Source organism: Diabrotica virgifera, chromosome 6, assembly GCF_917563875.1.
Source record: "Diabrotica virgifera virgifera chromosome 6, PGI_DIABVI_V3a".
Lineage (NCBI taxonomy): Eukaryota > Metazoa > Arthropoda > Insecta > Coleoptera > Chrysomelidae > Diabrotica > Diabrotica virgifera.
The window spans coordinates 242,032,445-242,053,645 of NC_065448.1; the positions used below are offsets into that span (position 1 = coordinate 242,032,445).

Here is a 21,201-nt window from a genome sequence, read left to right on the forward strand (position 1 = left end):
CATCCGGATCAACTGTTACCCAACAAATTCGTGTTCTACGGATCAAAATACATAAAAAAACTTGGGTAAGTCCATCTAAATAAAGGAGCCCGTAGCACCCCCTCCTGGCCACAGCATTAATTTGTTTTTAAGCCAAAAAATTGTTTATAACTTTAAAACATTGCTGAGGCTGCTTAAATAATCCGATTTCAATTCTGTAAAGTGCATTAGATAGGTGGAGTACTTCTTTATATGTAAAAAAATTGACAAATCTTTGTATGTTCTAGTTTTTGTTGTGCAAGATTTTAAAAATTTTTAATTTTTTAAAAAAGTTTAGATTGCAAAATTATTATGCAAAATCTAGTAAGTCAATTTTAATGAAATTTGGTGTACGGTTTTAGCACATTACAAAAATTTTCTAAGCGAATTAGGAAGGTTCCAAGTGTAACCTAAGTGATGAAAAATCATTGAATAAGGACAGGCTTGTTGTGCCCCCTTATTTTATATTTATTACTATTTTGAAGCAAGGGTGATAAATTAGGACATTTTTAACCAATCGCATCTGATAGACAATTTAATTATCTTTGTTTTATTCCTGTAGGACTTTGTTCTAAAATGAATAGTTTTTAAGTTATAAGCAAAAAAAGTAGAAAAAAAACGAAATTTTTTTGAAATTTTTAAATATTTTATTTTTTTATTAATGTTCCGGGCATGTTTGAGAAGGAGCATAAGTCAATTATTATTAACGAAGTTATCACCTAACTTTATCCGCAAAAATCTGAATGCCACCTCTCACATCCACCTAAAAACAGATCCTTACTGGTCTACAAGGAGATCATTAACTTTAAAAACACTGGCATAATTCTTATTAGTTAACTTGTGACAAATATTTCGCTCTATTTATTTTACTATTATCTATTAACTTATTTATCTAATTATATTTAATAAAACATATTTAAATCCAATTTATTATAATTGTTAAATAATTTTCTAATAAAACCGTTAACACATTCTACAAAATGACTCGATAAAAAAAGTAAAAAAGTAATTATCGCAAAACACTTCTAATTGTACGTACAGAGAGTATGTAGTAATAAAGCTATATACTTGGCGTATTTCTTATGTATTATATAACATCAAAACTAGTGCGATATCAAGTAATTCGTAGCATTTCAAGCTGACGCATGATGTAAGATATGCAATAAAACTTTCTTGTGGTACTCTATTTGCATTTTCGTAAAAATGGCCAACTATACCGTAATTATATTAATCGACTCGATAAAGGATCGATGAAGACGTCATTTTTTTTAAATTAACTTGTGGATACAAGATGCGAATGTGCTCTACATTCGTTTGAAGCATTTTTGCAATGCGTGTAAAGCAACTACATTTTGTTGAGTTATACAGGGTGTCCCGAAAAGATTGGTCATAAATTATACCACAGATTCTGGGGTCAAAACTAGGTTGATTGAACCTCACTTACCTATATACAATAGTGCACACAAAAAAAGTTACAGCCCTTTGAAGTTACAAAATGAAAATCGATTTTTTTTCATATATCGAAAAGTCTCAGAGATTTTTTATTGAAAAGTGGCATGTGGCATTTTTATGGCAGCAAAATCTTAAAAAAAAAATTAAGTAAAATTTGTGTATCCCATAAAAATTTTATGGGGCTTTTGTTCCCTTAAACCCCCCCAAATTTTTGTGTACGTTCCAATTAAATTATTATTGTGGCACCATTAGTTAAACACATTATTTTTAAAACTTTTTTGCCTCTAATTACTTTTTCGATAAGCCAGTGTTTATCGAGATATTTTGAATATTTGTCGAATCCACCACATATTTGTATATGGTTAAGTACGATTATAGAGACCTGTTAATAATCTGAAACTTTATTTATAATTTACATTTTTAAGTATATTTTGAAAAAGAAGCTACATCTCGATAAAAGGTGACTTATGAAAAAAATACTAACAGGCAAAAGTTTTAAAAACACTGTGTTTAACTAATGGTACCACAATACTAGTTTAATTGGAACGTACACAAACATTTGGGGGGTTTAAAGGAACAAAACCCCCATAAAATGTTTACGTAAATATATTGAAAAAGAAGCCGTATCTCAATAAAAACTGGCTTATCAAAAAAATACTGAGAGGCAAAAAAGTTTTAAAAACTTTGTGTTTAACTAATGGTACCACAATAATGAATTAATTGGAACGTACACACAAGTTTGGGGGGTTTAAGGGAACAAAATCCCCATAAATTTTTTATGGGGTGGACAAATTTCACTTTAATTTTGTTTTAAAATGTTCCTGCCATAAAAATGATTCATGTCCATTTTCAATAAAAAATCTCTAATAGTTTTCGATATATTGAAAAAAATCGATTTTCATTTTGTAACTTCAAAGGGCTGTAACTTTTTTTATGAGCACATTTGTACTAAAGTAAGTTAGGTTTATTCAAACTATTTTTGACCCCAGAATGTGTGGTATAATTTATGACCAATCTTTTCGGGACACCCTGTATAATTCGATAACTGTTCAATAAATTCTTAGTTAAAAGAAAGCAAACATTTTTTATTGTTTTACAGACTTTTTACAGTCGATCGTCGATTCAGAGTGCTGGACTGCGCTCCTTGTTCTAAGTGAAAAATAAGATTCTTTTGCCTTCGCATTGCAACTGAATAAAAATGGTATTAATTTTTAGTTTAGTTTATATTAGTATTACTCCTATAGAGTAACTAGGTCCATTTTCCGTTGGAACTTTACCACGCTGCAGACAGGGGTTGCGAATTGCAACTTTTTAGAATTCCCTCCCTTTGTCTTAGAATAGAACAGAAATATGCTTTATTGTCACTGAAAATTATACAAATTTTATGGACAAAGCTTAATATAAAGTCAGAAAAAATAAATAAATAATATCTAACAATAACAATAACAAATACAATTTTCTGAAATTTGATAAACCGTCAATATAAAAAAATACAAAAATACAAAATATAAGTAAATAAAGTAAAGAAAACAAAAAACAAAACCGATATATTGCAACAATTTACAGAAATTGCAAAGTGAACATACAACAAAGTAAACTATAGACATAGGAACTAATAAGTTTAAGCTGCTGCATGTGACACCCAAATATAGATAAGTTTGGTTACTAGTACTTTACTGTAATTTCTTAGTTAGTCATTAAGAAACTCTTCTACTGAATAATATGGTCTTTTAGATAGATGAGCTTTTATCATTTTACGGAACTTGGGGAAAGATGTTGCAGATTTGAGTTGTAAAGGAAGATGTTTGTATAGTTTTTTTTTGCGGAATATAATATAGATTTCTTTACTAACTCAGAGGACGGGATCGGTAAATAGACATCAAAATTTGAATTTCTGGTGGAGTAGTCATGATGAGACCTTGCTGGAAAGACATGCATGTGTTTACGAATTAAGCAAACAGTTTCTAAAATATATAAAGATGTAAGGGTTAAAATTCCTTGATCTTTGAAGTAATTTCTGCAATGTGTTGTTCTTCTGAGGCCAAACAGATACCTTATTGCTCTTATTTGTAATTTAAAAATAACATCTAATTGGGCAGCTGTACTAGAACCCCAAAAAGAAGACCATATCGAAGATGAGACTCGAACAAGGAAAAATATGTTAGTTTAGAAGATGCTAAATTGAGTTCTTTCGAAACAGATCTTATAGCATAGCAGGCTGAGGCGAGTTTCTTACTTAACAAATCGATATGAAGGGACCATTTGAGATTGCTGTCTAAAAAAATACCAAGAAATTTTACAGAATCAACGGTAGAGATCTGGCTGTTATTAACACGCAGGGGTTGAAGAGCACTTTTATAGGATAATGCTACTGTCTTATCCACGTTAAAAGAGAGTAAATTAGAGTCAGACCAGGTTTTTATCGTAAGCAAATCGAGAAGTTATAGTTGCATGAAGAGATGCAATAGTTGAGTTGCTCCAAGTGATACTGGTATCATCAGCAAAAAGAAAAATTTTTCCATCGATTTTTAAGTTAGTGATGTCATTTATAAAGATAAGGAACAGTAGAGGACCCAATACTGAACCTTGTGGTACTCCACATACAATGTTTTTGAGACTAGAGTCAGTATCATTTGCTCTAACTAGTTGTTTCCTATTATTCAAGTAAGATTGGAACCAATTCAAAAAATACCTCGAATCCCATAGAAATTTAGTTTTTTAATCAAAATGTCGTGATTTACACAATCAAAAGCTTTGGCATAGTCACAGAAAACAGTGGCAGTATAAAGATTATTGTTTAGGCTTGGTAAACCTCATGAAGCACAGAAAACATGGCATCAGTGGTGCATTTATTAGTTAAAAAGCCGAACTGATTTTGGGATAAGATGTTATCAATAAGAAAGGATGGGATAAGATGTTATCAAGGACATAAGACGTGTTTTTATGAGTCGCTCAATAATTTTTGAAAGTACCGGTAGTAAGGCAATAGGTCTATAGTTGCAAGCATTAGATTTTTCACCACCCTTATGAAGGGGAATAATAATGGCTATCTTTAGGCACTCTGGGAATTTGCCTCTTTTAAAGGAATCATTAATTAGTGAGACGAGGATTTCCAATACATTTTCTGTGGGATTTGAGAAGATTTTTATGGATAGTCCATCAGTACTACAGCATGATTTGCTTTTGATACTATTGATCGTTTGGATCAGTTCAGATTTATCGATTGGTCTTATGAAGAATGAATTCGAGAACACTCCTGAATTAGAGAGATAGGAAATTGGATCTTTTTGTGGCAAAATAGTAGAAGTTATATTTTTACTCACATTAACGAAGTATTCGTTTAGATTTTCCGGGTCTGGAAGGGCAAATGTTTGAACTGCGTGAGTTCTATTTCGAAGATCGTTTATTATGGACCAAATCTATATGGTCTTCACTGCAGCATCCATTTGGCTTGCAAATTTTAGAAGCCTTGGAGGTGTTACCAGGGAAATGGACCAATAAGTTTTTCAATTTAAAAATCTTTTAGTAATATTTTTAATATTTTTCAATATCATTAATGTTGCTATTAGGATTGAAAACTTTACCTTTCAATTGCCAGATGACGCTAGTCACCTAATCCATACACGTCAGTTGCAGTGTATGGATAAGCTTTCAAGGTTTGGTCACTTCGAGCAGAGAGCAGCTACGCCTCTCCGATGATGACGCCAATAAGAGTCGAAAATCGTCGATTCAGAGTGGTGGACTGCGCTCCCTGTTCTAAGTGAAAAATAAGATTGTTTTGCCTTCGCATTGCAACTGAATAAAAATGGTATAGTCCGTTCTTTAACGGTAAAATATTGCAAAACCTCGAAATTTTAAAGAACCGCTTGGATTGACATGAAATTTGGCATACACATAGCTAAGTCAAAGAAAAAAAGTGATATTGTGCCGATATGTGCTTTTGCCATGGGGGTGGTTTTCACCCCCTCTTGGTGGTGAAAAAATATTCGTCCAAAGAAAGTCACGAAATGGGTAAACTGGCTAATTTTAAGTAACTTTTGTTCTATAGAGTTTTTTCACTAAGTCAATACTTTTCGAGTTATTTGGCATTGAATATGTTCATTTTTTCAACAAAATAACCACGCTTTTAGACGGTTTTTCGCAAATAACTTAAATAGTAAGTATTTTGTCGAAAAAACATTCTTAGCAAAAATATAGCCTATAAAAAATTTAAAAAAAATGGTGTATATATCACGCCTCTATACCTAGTACATAGAAGCAGAGTTATAGCTAATGAAAAATAGGGTCATATTCGTCAAATTCCAAAAAGGAATACTTTAACGTGAAATAACCAAAAATGAAGCACATTTCGGGGAAAACTCATTACAACTTATTTAAAGTGTTTAAAAAAAGCTTCATTTTTGTTTTATAAAAAAAATTTCTAGCACCAAAAGTAAACAAGTTACGCTCAAAATAAAGTTAGTCCCTTTTGGTTTTTATAAAGAAATCGAGAAAATCACCCCCTAATTAGTATCTTAAATGAACTTAATCGTTACGACTTCACAAGTTTCTTGACTCGTGTATATATTGTTTATATGATCTGTAAGTTTCATCGGTTCAAAGTCCTTATTATTGAAAGGGCTGTAGTTAAAAGGGGTTGAACGAGTCACTGATCACAAATGTCTGCAAATTTAGAACCACCAAATCTTGATCAATTTTTGTCTAACAGAAAAACAAAAAAATACATGATATTTAGAAAAGCAAATCTGACTTTTTTTGTTTTTTGAGATTTTTGGTAACTCTAACAATTTTTAAGTTATTTTGAAAAAAAGCATTTTTTTTCAAAATTTAAATTTTTAAAAATTTTACTTTGAAACCAAATTTTTTCAAAAATAAGCACTTTGAATCGATGAAACTTACAGATCATATTATAAACACAACATAAGTAAAATAATTTGTGGAGCGGTAACGATTAATTTCATTTAAGTTGCTAATTAAGGGGTGGTCTTCCCGATTTTTTTTTGCAAAAACAAAAGGGACCAACTTTATTTTAAGCGTAACTTGCTTAAATTTAATACTAGAAACTTTTTGTAAAAACAGTAATAAAGCTTTTTTTAAACACTTTAAAAAAGTTTTAATGGGTTTTCCCCAAAACGGGCTTAATTTTTTGGATATTTCACGTCGAAATATTCTATTTGAAATTTGGTGAATATGAATCTATTTTTCATTGGCTATAACTCTGGTTCTACGAGATCCAGAGACCTAACGCGTACACCATTTTTTTTTATTTTTTATAGGGCTAAGAACGTTTTTTTCGACAAAATACTTACTTTTTGAGTTATTTGCGAAAAACCGTCTAAAAATGTGGTTATTTTGTTGAAAGATGAACATATTCACTCGCAAATAACTCGAAAAGTGTTGAGTTGGCGAAAAAGCTCTATAGAACAAAAGTTACTTAAAATTAGTCAGTTTACCCATTTCCGGACTTGTTTTGGACATATATTTTTTCACCCCCAAGAGGGGATGAAAGTTACCCCCAGGGCAAAAGCACACATCGGCACAATATCACTTTTTTTCTTTGACATGTAAGCTATGCGTATGCCAAAATTCATGTCAATCCAAGCGGTTCTTTAAAATTTAGAGCAAAAACTGTGAAAGAATGGACTAGTATACATTTTTATTTTAGTTGGAAATATCATTTTTAAACAAAACTGAACATTATTATGTAATAAAAAAAATATGCAAGTAACCTATTGTTTTAATTCAGGTATACTACACTTCAGGTTTTTGTTTTGACGTTAACTTAACCTTTAACTACCCGCGCATCAATTTATAGCATAACTACACGCGTGGCGTACTTTATACGCCACAAGATAATACACTTAAAACAGCGCATTTGTTTATTTTTTTTTTTGAAAAATACACTTTAGTTGTTTGTTATAAACCTTATTCGGCATCAGTGAATACTTGGAGTTCCTTCTCAGTAAGCCAATTGGGATTTATAATTGGAATCATGGAATAACTGGATTCCATGATAAATAAAATTACTAATAAAAATTTTTTTGAAATGTGATTTTTTACGGAAGAAAAAGTATTGTTTATAAAGAAAAATATATTTTGTGCCATAATGACTAAAAAACAATTGAAATATGTACTGATATTATTACTTATATTAATAGAATCGTAACGTATGATGTCCACCACCGGAAACAACAAATAATAAACTGTAAATTACGATCTTCCCAGAACGCCGATTATAACGAAACTATAACCAAATTGTACAGCACATTCCAGTGATAGGTTAGAGAGATAAACAAGGTCAAAAATTAAATTTTTAAATGTATTTACAGTAGAATTCTTATATTTGGCGTACAAAATACGCCAGCGCGTGTAGTTAAATGTTAAACAAAATAAGAATAACATTCAAAATCATGAAGTTATGTCAATTTTTAGTCGTGAGTGTAAATTTACGCGATTAGAGATAGAATTTAATAGATATTCGACGTGATTTATTCGACATTAATAATTATCTATTATTTACATCGAATTGAGTTAATTGTTAATTAGGGAGATTTTATGACCCAAATAGAAAGTTTTGTAGGTATTTGTTAATTAGCTTTGAAATTGCTCTGTGTTAATTACCATAAACCGCTTTTATTGTTTGTTACTCGAGCCCTGGGTATTAAAATATATAAAAAATATAGCATAATAATTAATAATTATGAAAATTGCTAATATATTGATTAGTTGAGTAAAAAATATTAACCATCAGAATTACATCATATTCTATGCAGTCCTCTTACATATAAGTTAATTTGATAACAAGCACAATAACTTATACAAACTGTAATATTGTACACTAATAATATGGCATTATGAGGAACATCACCCAACGGTTTCACCTCAGTTTCAGCGAAGATCTATGTTCTATAATCTTCGGAATGTTCTGTTGTTTAGTGGTTGCAGTAGTGATAATATTAATCGGTTGGGGTGACCTTCCAGTTTCTCATGGTGCCTGTTTGAAAATGTTTGGTTGGAAATGTACCATGGGTCATTTACGATGGTGCGTATAATTTTTGATTGGGTTCTTTGGATTATTTTTGTATTTGATTTGCTGGCACAACTCCATAGTTCGATTCCGTACGTCCATATAAATATGATGACTGTTTTATAAATGAGCAGTTTGTTCTCAATTGAGAGTCGAGATTTTCGACCTATAATAGTATGGTATAACTACACCTAAACACAGACATCCAAAGTGAAAGTTATCCTTCAACACCAAATTGTTCTATATGGTCTACATACTGTTCAGTCAAAAGTAACACCAATTTGGGCGTTTAATAACATTTTAAAAATATAATATTATAATAATACTATTATTGTCTATTGTTTTAGTTCGGCAAACGCAAAGAAGTGGGAAATTGAATTGGCAACATTAAAAAGCAATAACGCAAGATTAACCAGCGCTCTTCAAGAAAGTACGGCAAATGTGGATGAATGGAAAAGGCAGTTGGCAAGTTTGAAAGAGGAAAATATGAGGATGAAGGCGAAATACCAAGCTGATTTGGAAAATAGCAAAGGTTTGTAATTAATATATTCGTTTTGTTTGTTTATTTATTGATGGCTAATCCTATTAGTTAACAATAATTATTACAAAAAAAAAGTATAACAAAGAACTACAGCAAAAAGTAAAGTTTTTACCCAGTATGGAAAGACTTAGCCCGGCACAGCTTCTATAGTCCGTCTCACCTTGACTTTACTATATAAGGAACATAGGCAATGCAGTCCTTATGAAAGCTTTTAAGCTCGATGATGCCATTTTATCAAAGATAATTTGTAATCGAACATTAGGGAGATTAAATTAAAACTGTTTTAGAAAGGCAATCTCCAATTTTAGGATTCATATGCGTAATAACTATAGTATATCAAATAAACTTAAGCGCATATGAATCCTAAAATTGTAGATTGCCTTTCTAAAACAGTTTTAATTTAATCTCTCTTATGTTCGATTAGAAATTCTTTTTGATAAAACCGGCATCACCGCGCTAAAAACTCTCATAAGGACTGCACTGCCTATGTTCCTTATACTGTAAAGTCAAGGTGAGGCGGACTATAGAAATTATTCAGCTGTATTACGAAAATTTGGGTTTTACGAGGAATGTGTTTCGTGGGCTTAAAGCAACTTATGGTCCACATAATCTGCCTATTGAACTCATAATTCGCTTCACAACCAGTAAGTTTAAAACACAGTTTTCATTATTGGATAAAACGCGACCAATAGACCACATTCAACACGTACTGAAGAAAATATAGCGGCGGTAGCGGATAGTGTACGCGAAAATAATGAAGAATCGATTCGTCGCTGTTCTCAACAGCTTGGCTTGTCGTATGTAACAACTTTGCGTATTTTACTTAAGGATCTTGCTTTAAAAGCATACAAAATTCAATTAGTGCAAGATCTGAAGCCGATAGACCTTCCGAGTTGTCACCGTTTCAGTCGATGGGCTCTTGATAAGCTTTCAGAAGATTCCCTGTTTTCGAAAAAAAATTTGTTTTCAGATGAGGCCCATCTTTGGCTTAATGGGTACGTGAATAAACAAAATGCCCATATTTGGGGTGATAAGCAACCCAAAGAGGTTCAAGAGTTGCCATTACTTTAAGAAAAAACAACTGTTTGGTGTGGTTTATGGACCACTGGACCATACTTCTTTAAAACAGAGACCGATCAGAATGTCACTGTGAATGGAGACCGTTATCGCGCCATGATAATGGACTATTTGGTGCCTGAAATTGAAGCTCGTGGTACCGACGACATTTGGTTCCAAGCATGACTTTACTGCGAGAACGATTCGGCGAACAATTTATTTCTAACTTCGGGCCAGTGAATTGGCCGCCTAGATCCTGTGACATTACACCTCTAAACTTTTTCTTTTGGAGCTGCCTAAAGTCCAAAGTCTACATGAATAAACTGGCTACGATTGAGGCATTGGAGGCCAAGATTACTTGAGTCATTGGTCAAATACCAATCGAAATGCTCGAACGTGTCATCGAGTATTAGAACTTCACAATGGACCATCTTAACCGCAGTCACGGTCAACATTTACAAGAAATTATCTTTGAGAAAGAATGGTTCTTTTGTATGATAATAATTATTTTCAAATAAAATTCAGTTTTTCATTATTTTTTCTTTTTGAAAAATTAAGTATTAACTTTTTATGTTTATTACATTTTTATTGTAACTTGCGTGAAACTGTACACGTTTTAGGAGGCGGAGATTTAGCAGATGAACTCAGAAAAGAAATTCAAAGCTTAAGAATTAGAGTGGAGCAATTAGAATCAGAATTGGATAGTAAAACTAATGAAATGAAAATGCTTTCTTCATCCAATACATCGACTGAACTTCAAGTAAGTACTAGTATCAAATAAACTATTTTTGATAGGTATATGTAGGTCTAATAGAAATAAATTCGTGCCAAATGCAATATTACTGATTTGTTCTCTTAGATATGACAATATTTAACAAGCAATTTGAATTCTGTGTAAATTTGCGTCGATTAATAAACGTCAAAAAATTACTTCAGTAATTTTTTGAGTCATTTTTGACAAAGGAAGTATATGTTTGTTCTCGTTTTGCTAAAGCGCGTCGAATAATATATCGCTTGCATTTTTCGGCGACTTTAAAAGCCAACTAATAAAACCTAGCCAACCTAACTCTTAGCTATAACTTCAGATCTCTTCTGCAGAACACTCTTCTCATTTTGTTAAAATTTGCGCTGGCCTTTTCTATTCTGATTTTAATTTTCTGAAAGTAATCTCTGTTGATATTTTTGCTTCTCAACAACCTGTTAAGAGTATATACGGCACGGTTACCTGATGACACAATTCTTCTACGTATTTCTTCTTGGATATTAGAGTCCCTTGTGAAAATACTTCCTAAGTATTCAAACCTTTCCACTTCTTCGAATTTATATTGGATTCCTTTTGTTGTTTTCATCGTTATGTATTGACCCTGAGTAAATTGTTTGTTTGACCATTCCATATATTTTGTTTTTTCTTCCTTGATATGTAATCCTTTGGTCACCGCTTTCTCCTCGAGCTTCTTGGCTGTTTCCATCAGTTCCGCTTTACTCCTAGCCAATATTACCAGGTCGTCGGCAAATGCTAAGCACTGGTGCTTCTTATGATATATAAGACCTGTTCTATTAATATTTGCTTCCTGTGTAACCTTTTACAATATTATGCTAAACATTAAAGATGATAATCGATCTCCTTGTCATACTCGTTCTTACATCAACGCTTTCTGTTAAACTATCGCCTGTCTTACTATTCGCTGTTTTTTAACACCCATATCTTTCAATGCTGTGAATAGTTCTTTTCTTTTGACTCGATCAATGAAAAGAACCATCGTGGGTTTATTGTATTCATGGCTTCCGGCTTGTATTTCTGTTGGATATTGTAAATATAGTTTTAGTAGACCACTCTGTAAAACCTAACAACTGTTATCAGAGTAACACATTTCTTATTATTGTAAAAAGTACATTCGCCAAATGAGTATTAAATGAGCCTTCTTTGTAGAAAGATTGTACAAGAATTCATCTGTACTCAGTAGATATATCTTAAAAACACCCTGTAATTATCTACGATAATTACTTTCAGTTATTTATGTCATCATAACAATATTACAACCTTCATTCGATTATACAAATATTGTTATCCTAGATCACGATTCACTAATAATTGCAGAGTCAATTATAAACACTTTTCATGGTCGATGCTGAATAGGCATTTCTAAATAAATAAACAGCAAAACTATAACAAGGGAATTATTAGTATTATTATAAGACATTCGTCATTCTATTTTGGTGATCAGACGTAATATTTCCACATTAAAGATATTGTCTCTTTTCTTCACGATACGTTCTTAGGGTGCGGTGCTACCAGCTTATGCTCATGTGAGTGTAAATAAAACAACTCAACAAGTAAAAGCGTATCAATTATTCCACCCCTCGGATAAGGGATAACCACCCTCACCGGGAGCAGATAGCCTTAATGCCAGGGCTGTCATATGGCGATCCAAGACCAGGCGAGAACTCAGAACTAGCAGTCTAGAACGAGAAATGGGAAAACACGTCAATGTTCAGGCACCTAGACCACCTTAGACAACAGTGTGGTATGTAAAATGGATGGAGACATCAGGCCGACGCGGAGCTGAAAAGGGAATAGTATGGAGATGGAACATCGTGGGACAATGGAAAATGGACAATGCTATGGAACGTGCAGCGAGGACTTGTGATACGAACAAAGACGTGTAAAAGTGGTAAGTCCATATTAGCTATTTTTATGGTATTTCCTGATTAATATAAAGTATAAAGTATAAACATTATGTGCTACCTTAATTACATTAATATATGTTTCAAGTTTACCTATTTTTACTTAATTATGCTATTCTATTACCAATATTTATCAATATACAGAGATTTTTTTTACTCTCATATTAAGTTATTATAGGACGCAATGATACAATTTTATATGATTTTACATATTTATCAACGTATACTTTATCCTTGCTGACTTTTATTCATTTATTATTTGACTACTGATTTTTAGTACATTTTTGCAATTTTTTTATGATTTTAATATTTGCTATCGTAAATATACCTATCAAAATAAATATACGATATATAACAAATATACGCTATATGCATAATACATTTAAATTATTATTCTAACTACTTATTTACAAGGGTTAATATAACGTTATTTATTTTTGAATTTTTATTACCACTGCAATTTTTACATATTTTTACCATATATTGACGTATTATTTTATCTCTATATTTTTTACTATATATCTATATACTACATATCTATATACACCGTAAGACTATCGAATTTATATTTTCGCTAAGAAGTGCAGAAGCTGGAAAAAAGAAAAAAATTATGTATAAATGAGTAGCAACAAAGTTACTTGGGAAGATTTTGTCAAAATAGTTGAGGAAATTGCACAAGAAATAGACAGGCAAAGCAGAAGAGTCTTAAAGAAAAAAGTTCCGAAATCTAAGGGCATAAAGGAAGAAGTGACGACACAGCTAATTAAAGCTTATAACAAGTTCACGCAATTGACTAGGAAAAACTGGGAAGCACTTTCGGACAAACAAAGGGAATCGTGCAACAAATATTTTGGAAAAATCAGAGACAAAGTTATACGATCATTTCAAGCAGTAAATGTGAGAACAGTGGTTCCAAGTTCAATACATCAACCAATCGACAAGGAAGTTGAAGAGGAACAAAGCGATGAGGAAATAGAAGAAGGAAAAAGCGACGAGGAAAGAGAAGAAGAAATAATTAACGACGGAATAAAAGAGAAAAAAGGTGACATAAAACAAGATATAACAATATTAAACATGGCTTTGACAATCAATGAATTTTTGAATATCGCAAGCAAGATATTGCCCAACGAGTTCGATGGAAGCGCAGGGAAATTACAACCATTTTTAGACGCATTAGAACTACTTGGAAAATTGGCAGAAGGTCATGAAGACACAGCTGTAACGCTAATAACCACAGAAGATACGATTCCACGGATAGCTGAAGCACTAAAGAAAGAATTAAAAGGTGATAATCCGAAGAATTTAATAGCCAAATTAGCCAAAAAAAGGCAAGGGCATAGAGATGCAGCAGTGTACGCATCTGAAGTGGAAGAGTTAGCAGAACAATTAAAAGTAGCATACATAGCGGAAGGAATGCCACTTGACTTAGCAAAGAAATATACGACGGAAGCAGTAGTAACAACAATGAAACGAAACGCTAATGCAGAGAAAGCTAAGCTAATACTGGAAGCAGGTAACTTTACATCACCGCAGGAAGTAGTATCTAAATTTTTGTCGATCGATACGACTGAGGAAAATGCACAAGGAAGAGTCTTAAATTATAGGACAAACTACGAGAATAGGAGAGGACAGCAGCAATACAGAAGAGGATACCATAACAAATATGACAGAGGAAGAAGAAATAACTTCAGACAACGGAACGAAGGAGAAGCAACGGACAATCAACGAAATTATTCGAACAGAGGATACAGACAATTTAACAATCAAACATACAGAGGAAACCAGAGAGGCGGACGTAACAGGAACGTAAGGTTACTAGAAATAGAGGACAGTCAAGAAGAGCAAGAAAACCAGCATTTGGGGTTTTGAATGAACAAGAAGTTGGAAGCACACAGGCAGAAATAAAATATAACATTTACAACTTCGACCTAAACCTAACGAACTTTGTACGAATGAAAACAGGAATTCTTGAAAACACAAGCACTTTTATCATAGACACAGGAGCTGATATTTCAATACTAAAATGTTCACAAGATTTTATGAAGGAACAGGTGAAACCAAACACAAAGGCGAAAATAAAAGGAGTCACTAAAGGAGAGTTGCAAACAATGGGAGAAGTTGAGACAACACTCGAAGTAAAAGGAACTCGATTCGAACACATCTTTCAATTGGTAGAACCTAACTTTCCAATTCCAACAGACGGAATCATTGGGAGAGACTTTATTTCTAACTTTCAATGTATACTAGATTACGCAAACCTTAAAATGCACATTAAAGAGGACAACGATTGTTACATTAGTACGAAAATTCTGGATAATATAGACAATGACACCATAATAATACCGCCTAGATGTGAAATTTACAGAATCGTAAAAATTTTTCAAACGTTAAAGAAAGACAGGATAGTGGAACAGCAAGAAATACAACCAGGAATATTCATAGCAAGAGCAATTATTTCAAGTAATAATCCATACATCAAAATTTTGAACACAACGTACGAAACAGTAAATGTAGACGCAAGCACAATCAGGACGTTGGATATTAAACTATTCAATATATATAGGCTAGTCAACGACAGCAAGGACAGAAAAAAAGAATTACGAGAATCACTGAAATTAGACATACCAGAATACATACGAGACAACTTAGTATCGTTATGCGAGGAATATTCAGACATATTCGCCCTAAGGCATGATATGTTAACCTGTAACAATTTCTACGAACAAAAACTAAGAGTTAAAGACCAAACTCCGGTATATATCAAGAATTATAGGACACCTCATGCGCAAACAGAGGAATTAAATCGACAAGTACAAAACCTAAGAGACCAAGGAATCATAGAACCATCTACATCCGAGTACAACAGCCCAGTAGTACTGGTACCGAAAAAAGCTATAGATGGAGGAAAAGCATGGAGATTATGCATAGATTTTAGACAACTGAACAAGAAGATAGTTACAGACAAATTTCCATTACCAAGAATAGATTCGATATTAGATCAACTATGAAGAGCAAAATGGTTTTCAGTTATAGACTTAATGTCAGGCTTTCACCAGATACCATTAGAAAAATCATCGAGAAAATACACATCGTTCAGCACAGAAAATGGAGCATTTCAATTTACCAGATTACCTTTTGGATTAAATGTAAGCCCAAATAGCTTTTCAAGAATGATGTCAATAGCATTTTCAGGATTAACACCAGACAAAGCATTTCTTTACATGGACGATATCGTAGTAATTGGAATATCCGAAAAACATCACTTAGACAACCTGAAAAAGACATTCGAGACATGTCGAAAATTCAATTTGAAACTTAACCCAGGAAAATGTCAATTCTTTAGAAGGGAAGTAACATATTTAGGACATGATCTTTCTCAAGAGGGAGTATCACCAGACAAAGCGAAGTATGCAGCAATTGAACAATATCCGACACCTAAGACAGCGGAAGAAACAAAGAGATTTGTAGCATTTTGCAACTATTACAGACGTTTTATTAAACATTTTGCGGAAATATGCAGACCACTCAACAAATTATCGAGGAAAGGAGTAGAATTTTCGTGGACCGAGGAGTGTGAAAAAGCATTCAAAAAGCTTAAAGCATCTCTGACGAAACCACCAATTTTAAAATATCCTGATTTCAACAAACAGTTTATCTTAACAACAGACGCATCCAATGAGAGTTGTTCAGCAATCCTAAGTCAAGATTACAACGGAATTGACCTACCTATAGCATATGCATCAAGAAGTTTTAGTAAAGGAGAATGTAATAAACCTATAATCGTTAAGGAATTACTAGCGATTCATTGGGGAATTAATTATTTTAAATGTTATCTATATGGAGCACCAACATTCAAAGTAAAAACAGACCATAAACCTTTGACACACCTATTTGCAATGAAAGAACCAACCTCAAAACTCACAAGGATCAGATTAGACCTAGAAGAATATGACTTCGAAATAGAGTATATAACAGGGAAAAGTAACTACGCAGACAGCCTTTCAAGAATAACATTGCATCAACTAAAAAACCTATACATAGACAACGCCCATATACTAGCTATAACAAGAGCTCAAGCAAAAGAAAAGGACAAAGAAGCAAGACAAACAAAGGCTGAAAGTGAACTCACACTACAGCCAGAAGCCACCAAACAGACAGTAAGGAAGGTACTAAATAATTTAGAGGCGCATAGACTACCAATTTTGTCCTTTGGAGCAGAACTAATCTCACCAAGACTGAGCATTAGGGCCAAAAACAAAATAAAATGCAGCAAAAGCATAGCCACAGGATTGAATCGTTTCGATTTAAACCAAGCGTTGGTACAGCTTGATAAGCTGGCGGTAGAGAATGCAGTACGTAAAGTAAAAATATACGTAAATGATATTATTTTTAAAATGTGCACAATTGATGAATTTATTAAAGAAGGAAATAAAAAATTGAAGAATATAGAAATATACATATGTGAAGTACCAGAAACAATAAAAGATGACAAAGAAAAACACAGATTAATAGAAGAATACCATAATCACCCGATGTTCGGAGGACACTTAAAGAAAAATAGACTAATAAAGAAGCTAAAAGCAAGATTTAGATGGAAAAATTTAGAAAAAGACGTAAGAAAATACGTTAAACAATGCCATGAATGTCAAATTAACAAACCGAATAGAACACTTGTCAAAGAAGACGTGATATCGGACACTTCTTCGAAACCAGAGGACACAGCGTACATAGACACGATAGGTCACCTCACTAGAAGCAATGAAGACAAAAAAGAGCGGCAAGAAGAAAAGAATAAGCTCAAAGCAACATCACAACACTTTAAAAGAGGAGACCTAGTCCTTGTAAAAAGGGAAGAGAATGGTAAGTTTGATAGTCTTTATGTAGGTCCTTTCACGATAACAGAAGTAAATAACGTTAATTGTAAAATCAGAATAGAAAACAATAAAATCAAGGAAATACATAAGAATAGATTATATGCTTACAATCCGAAAACACAGTGAGTGACAAGTGTTACGAAACAATGTTGTTAAACGAACATTTTATATTATTTATGTATTTGCGTAGGCTTAGGAAGTTTGTATATAAAATAAATTTTTTGTATTGATTACAACACAGTATGGGTTGGTAGCACGACTTGCAAATTTCCCTCCCCGTAGTCGGAAAATTCCTAAAAAGGGAAGGTGTACAAGAATTCATCTGTACTCAGTAGATATATCTTAAAAACACCCTGTAATTATCTACGATAATTACTTTCAGTTATTTATGTCATCATAACAATATTACAACCTTCATTCGATTATACAAATATTGTTATCCTAGATCACGATTCACTAATAATTGCAGAGTCAATTATAAACACTTTTCATGGTCGATGCTGAATAGGCATTTCTAAATAAATAAACAGCAAAACTATAACAAGGGAATTATTAGTATTATTATAAGACATTCGTCATTCTATTTTGGTGATCAGACGTAATATTTCCACATTAAAGATATTGTCTCTTTTCTTCACGAGACGTTCTTAGGGTGCGGTGCTACCAGCTTATGCTCATGTGAGTGTAAATAAAACAACTCAACAAGTAAAAGCGTATCAATTATTCCACCCCTCGGATAAGGGATAACCACCCTCACCGGGAGCAGATAGCCTTAATGCCAGGGCTGTCATAAGATGTGTTTTATTTTAGTAATTTATAGTTTGTAATATTCACCCTCAAATTAGGGCTAAAATATATTACAATTTCTCTCAGTGTGAAAATTTGATCTACGGTGCTTCTACCTTTCCTGAACCCACACTGATACTCTCTTATGCTATCTTCAGTCGTTGCTGTTAATCTATTTTTAATATGTATGGCTAGTATTTTATACGCTATGTTAAGCGGCGCTATGTCTCGATAGTTTTGACATTCTGCTTTACTTCCTTTTTTGTGTATAATAGGGCATAATATTGCATCTGTCCATTCAGCAGGTATCACTTCTTCTTTCCATACCTTTTCAAGTAGTTTCTGTATTTTCTCTGCTAGCTGGTCATAGATATAATAACCTGTAGATTAGGCAAGGTATGGGCCGCTCTGTGGATCGAGGTGTAACGCCAATATTAAGGATTGAGTGATCTAGCCATCTTTGTCTGTCACATGCTCGGGATCGCTTGGTTAATAAGAGATAGATAGACCACCGATAGACTGTTTTCGCGTTACGCTTTTTTGCTCAGTATGCCTTGTCTACGGTTAATATGTCTATGTAGCTGGTACCCTCCATATTTAATCATTTCCGCTGTTATGTGATCACTTCCTGGTCTTTACATGATGATGTATTAGGTTTTTTTTTTTGGAAGTGGGATGAATGTTTGTAGACTCTCAATATTTGTGACATTATTCCAGGTTTTTTATGCATTGTCTATCTTGATTACGATTTTTTTTTAGCTCTATTATACCTACTAGTATTTTTCTACATTACAGAAGGAAAACCAAGAACTCCAGAGCACAATCAAACTAGCACAATCAGAACTAGAAATCGCCCAGAGCACATACGAATCTCAAAAGCACATTCTTCTGACGCTTAATCAACAACTCGCCTCTAGAATACACGAACTAGCGGCCATCCACGACGAGATGACAACAGCGCTACAAACATGAGAGAGATAGCGAATCGATAAAGACCGCGTTTATATAGCGTATGTATAAGATCTGATTTTATTTGTAAGAAGTGTACCTGCGTCTGGAGGTAAAGAATGTTAGGAATATAATTTTGCACATACCCTTAGCTAAACTCAAAATAACGAAATGTATCCGTATAATACTAGCCTTAGAAAAGATATTTGATTCGAGTATAGAGAGATTTTTAAAATCCATGACTGGTATATATAATAGATGTAGCAATGAAGATTTAACTATAAAACTATGTAAACTGTGCTACATATCCTGCATTTATATCGTACTGGAGAAACCATGAACTATTTTAGCTTTTAATTATATGTTAAGGACAAAAATTAATATCATACTTTTCGTTATTTAGTATCATTTTAACCAGAAGTATTTAGCAAAATGACTAAGAATCATGAATATTTGAGAAAACCATATATTATCTGCCGCTCTAAAAGTGTATTATAATGTTATTTTTATAATTCACCTTAAATACGCAGTTTGGTTTCTTTTAGATTCAGAGATGTTCATGTAGCCCCCTTGAAGACGTCTAAAGACAGAAACAGTTGTCTGGGGATGATGAACCACCTCTGGATCGAAAGGAAACATAAACTGTCTTTCATACAACTTTTACAAAATTCGATTTTTAGCATGAAGAAAAATCTACGCAAACATCAACAAATAAAACTTTTAAAAACAAGCAACTAACTGAAGATATTTTATTAATCATACAGAACAAGTAAAAACTTCGTTTGTATAATGGTATAGAAGGTTTATTGAAAAACTATTAAAAAGTCATCCTAAAGGATTCGCAAAACGTTTTCGATCTAGATCAGATCATCTTCAGTGCCTAGAACGAAGTATTTGCAGGTTAGAATGAATGCAAAAGGTTAAAATTATGACTAGTTAAAGAACAAATGTGGATGATACTTACGTTCTGCTTAGTAGATGAAACTAGCAACCTTATAGAATAGGTGACATCGAGAAATATGATTTACATTTCGAAAAACTGGTGTTAGTAGCGACTCGATGTCGATGTTAAAAAATGAATTTAAAAGTGCTCAAAGGGCAACATGATTCAATTCTCGATGATAACTTGTGGTTCTTGCCAGTTCAGTGGACACAGACCAACAAGAGTATAGGAGATGAAAATCTATTTATCAGACTGAAGTGACATGACAAGACAGGTAGTCAATTTTTGGTTGTGAATTTAAAAAATATTGTAGTTTATGAATTTAAATTATTAGTTAAGCTGAATGGATGTTAATAACTGTATTAAAGTGAAATTTGAATTATAATAAATTAGGTTCTACTGTAAAAGTCTAAAAGGCAACTCTCTGTTACAGAGTGAACTGTTATGTTAATAAAAATGTTATTCATAATAAAGTCAATGACGTCATGATGACAGTTTACAAAAGAAGACGAAAGTTTAATTTAGTTTGAAATAAAATGAGAAATGAAAAATACTTGAATGTAAACAACATTTCTCTTTTTATTTCAAACTAAATTAAACGTTCGTCTTCTTTTTTAAACTGTCATCAATGACGTCATTGACTTTATTATGAATAAGATTTTTATTAACATATCAATAATAACAGTTCTTTCTGTAACAGAGAGTTGCCTTTTAGACTTTTACAATAAAACCTAATTTATTATAATTCAAATTTCACTTTAATACAGTTATTAACATAAATTCAGGTTAACTAATAATTTAAATTCATAAACTACAATATTTTTTAAATTCATAACCAAAAATTGACTACCTGTTTTGTCATGTCACTTCA

At 32.6% G+C, this 21,201-nt stretch overlaps 1 protein-coding gene across 1 annotated transcript in view; it reads left to right on the forward strand.

Moving 5' to 3' along the window:
* LOC126887447 (homer protein homolog 2) overlaps positions 1-20,300 on the forward strand; it is a 91,442-nt gene extending 71,142 nt beyond the window's left edge. The window contains exons 5-7 of the mRNA XM_050654988.1: positions 8,845-9,029; positions 10,715-10,854; positions 19,235-20,300. Coding sequence (XP_050510945.1) covers positions 8,845-9,029; positions 10,715-10,854; positions 19,235-19,411 — 502 coding nt within the window. The 3' untranslated portion in view covers positions 19,412-20,300. The remainder of the gene's footprint in view (positions 1-8,844; positions 9,030-10,714; positions 10,855-19,234) is intronic.
* The last annotated feature ends 901 nt before the right edge of the window (positions 20,301-21,201 follow it).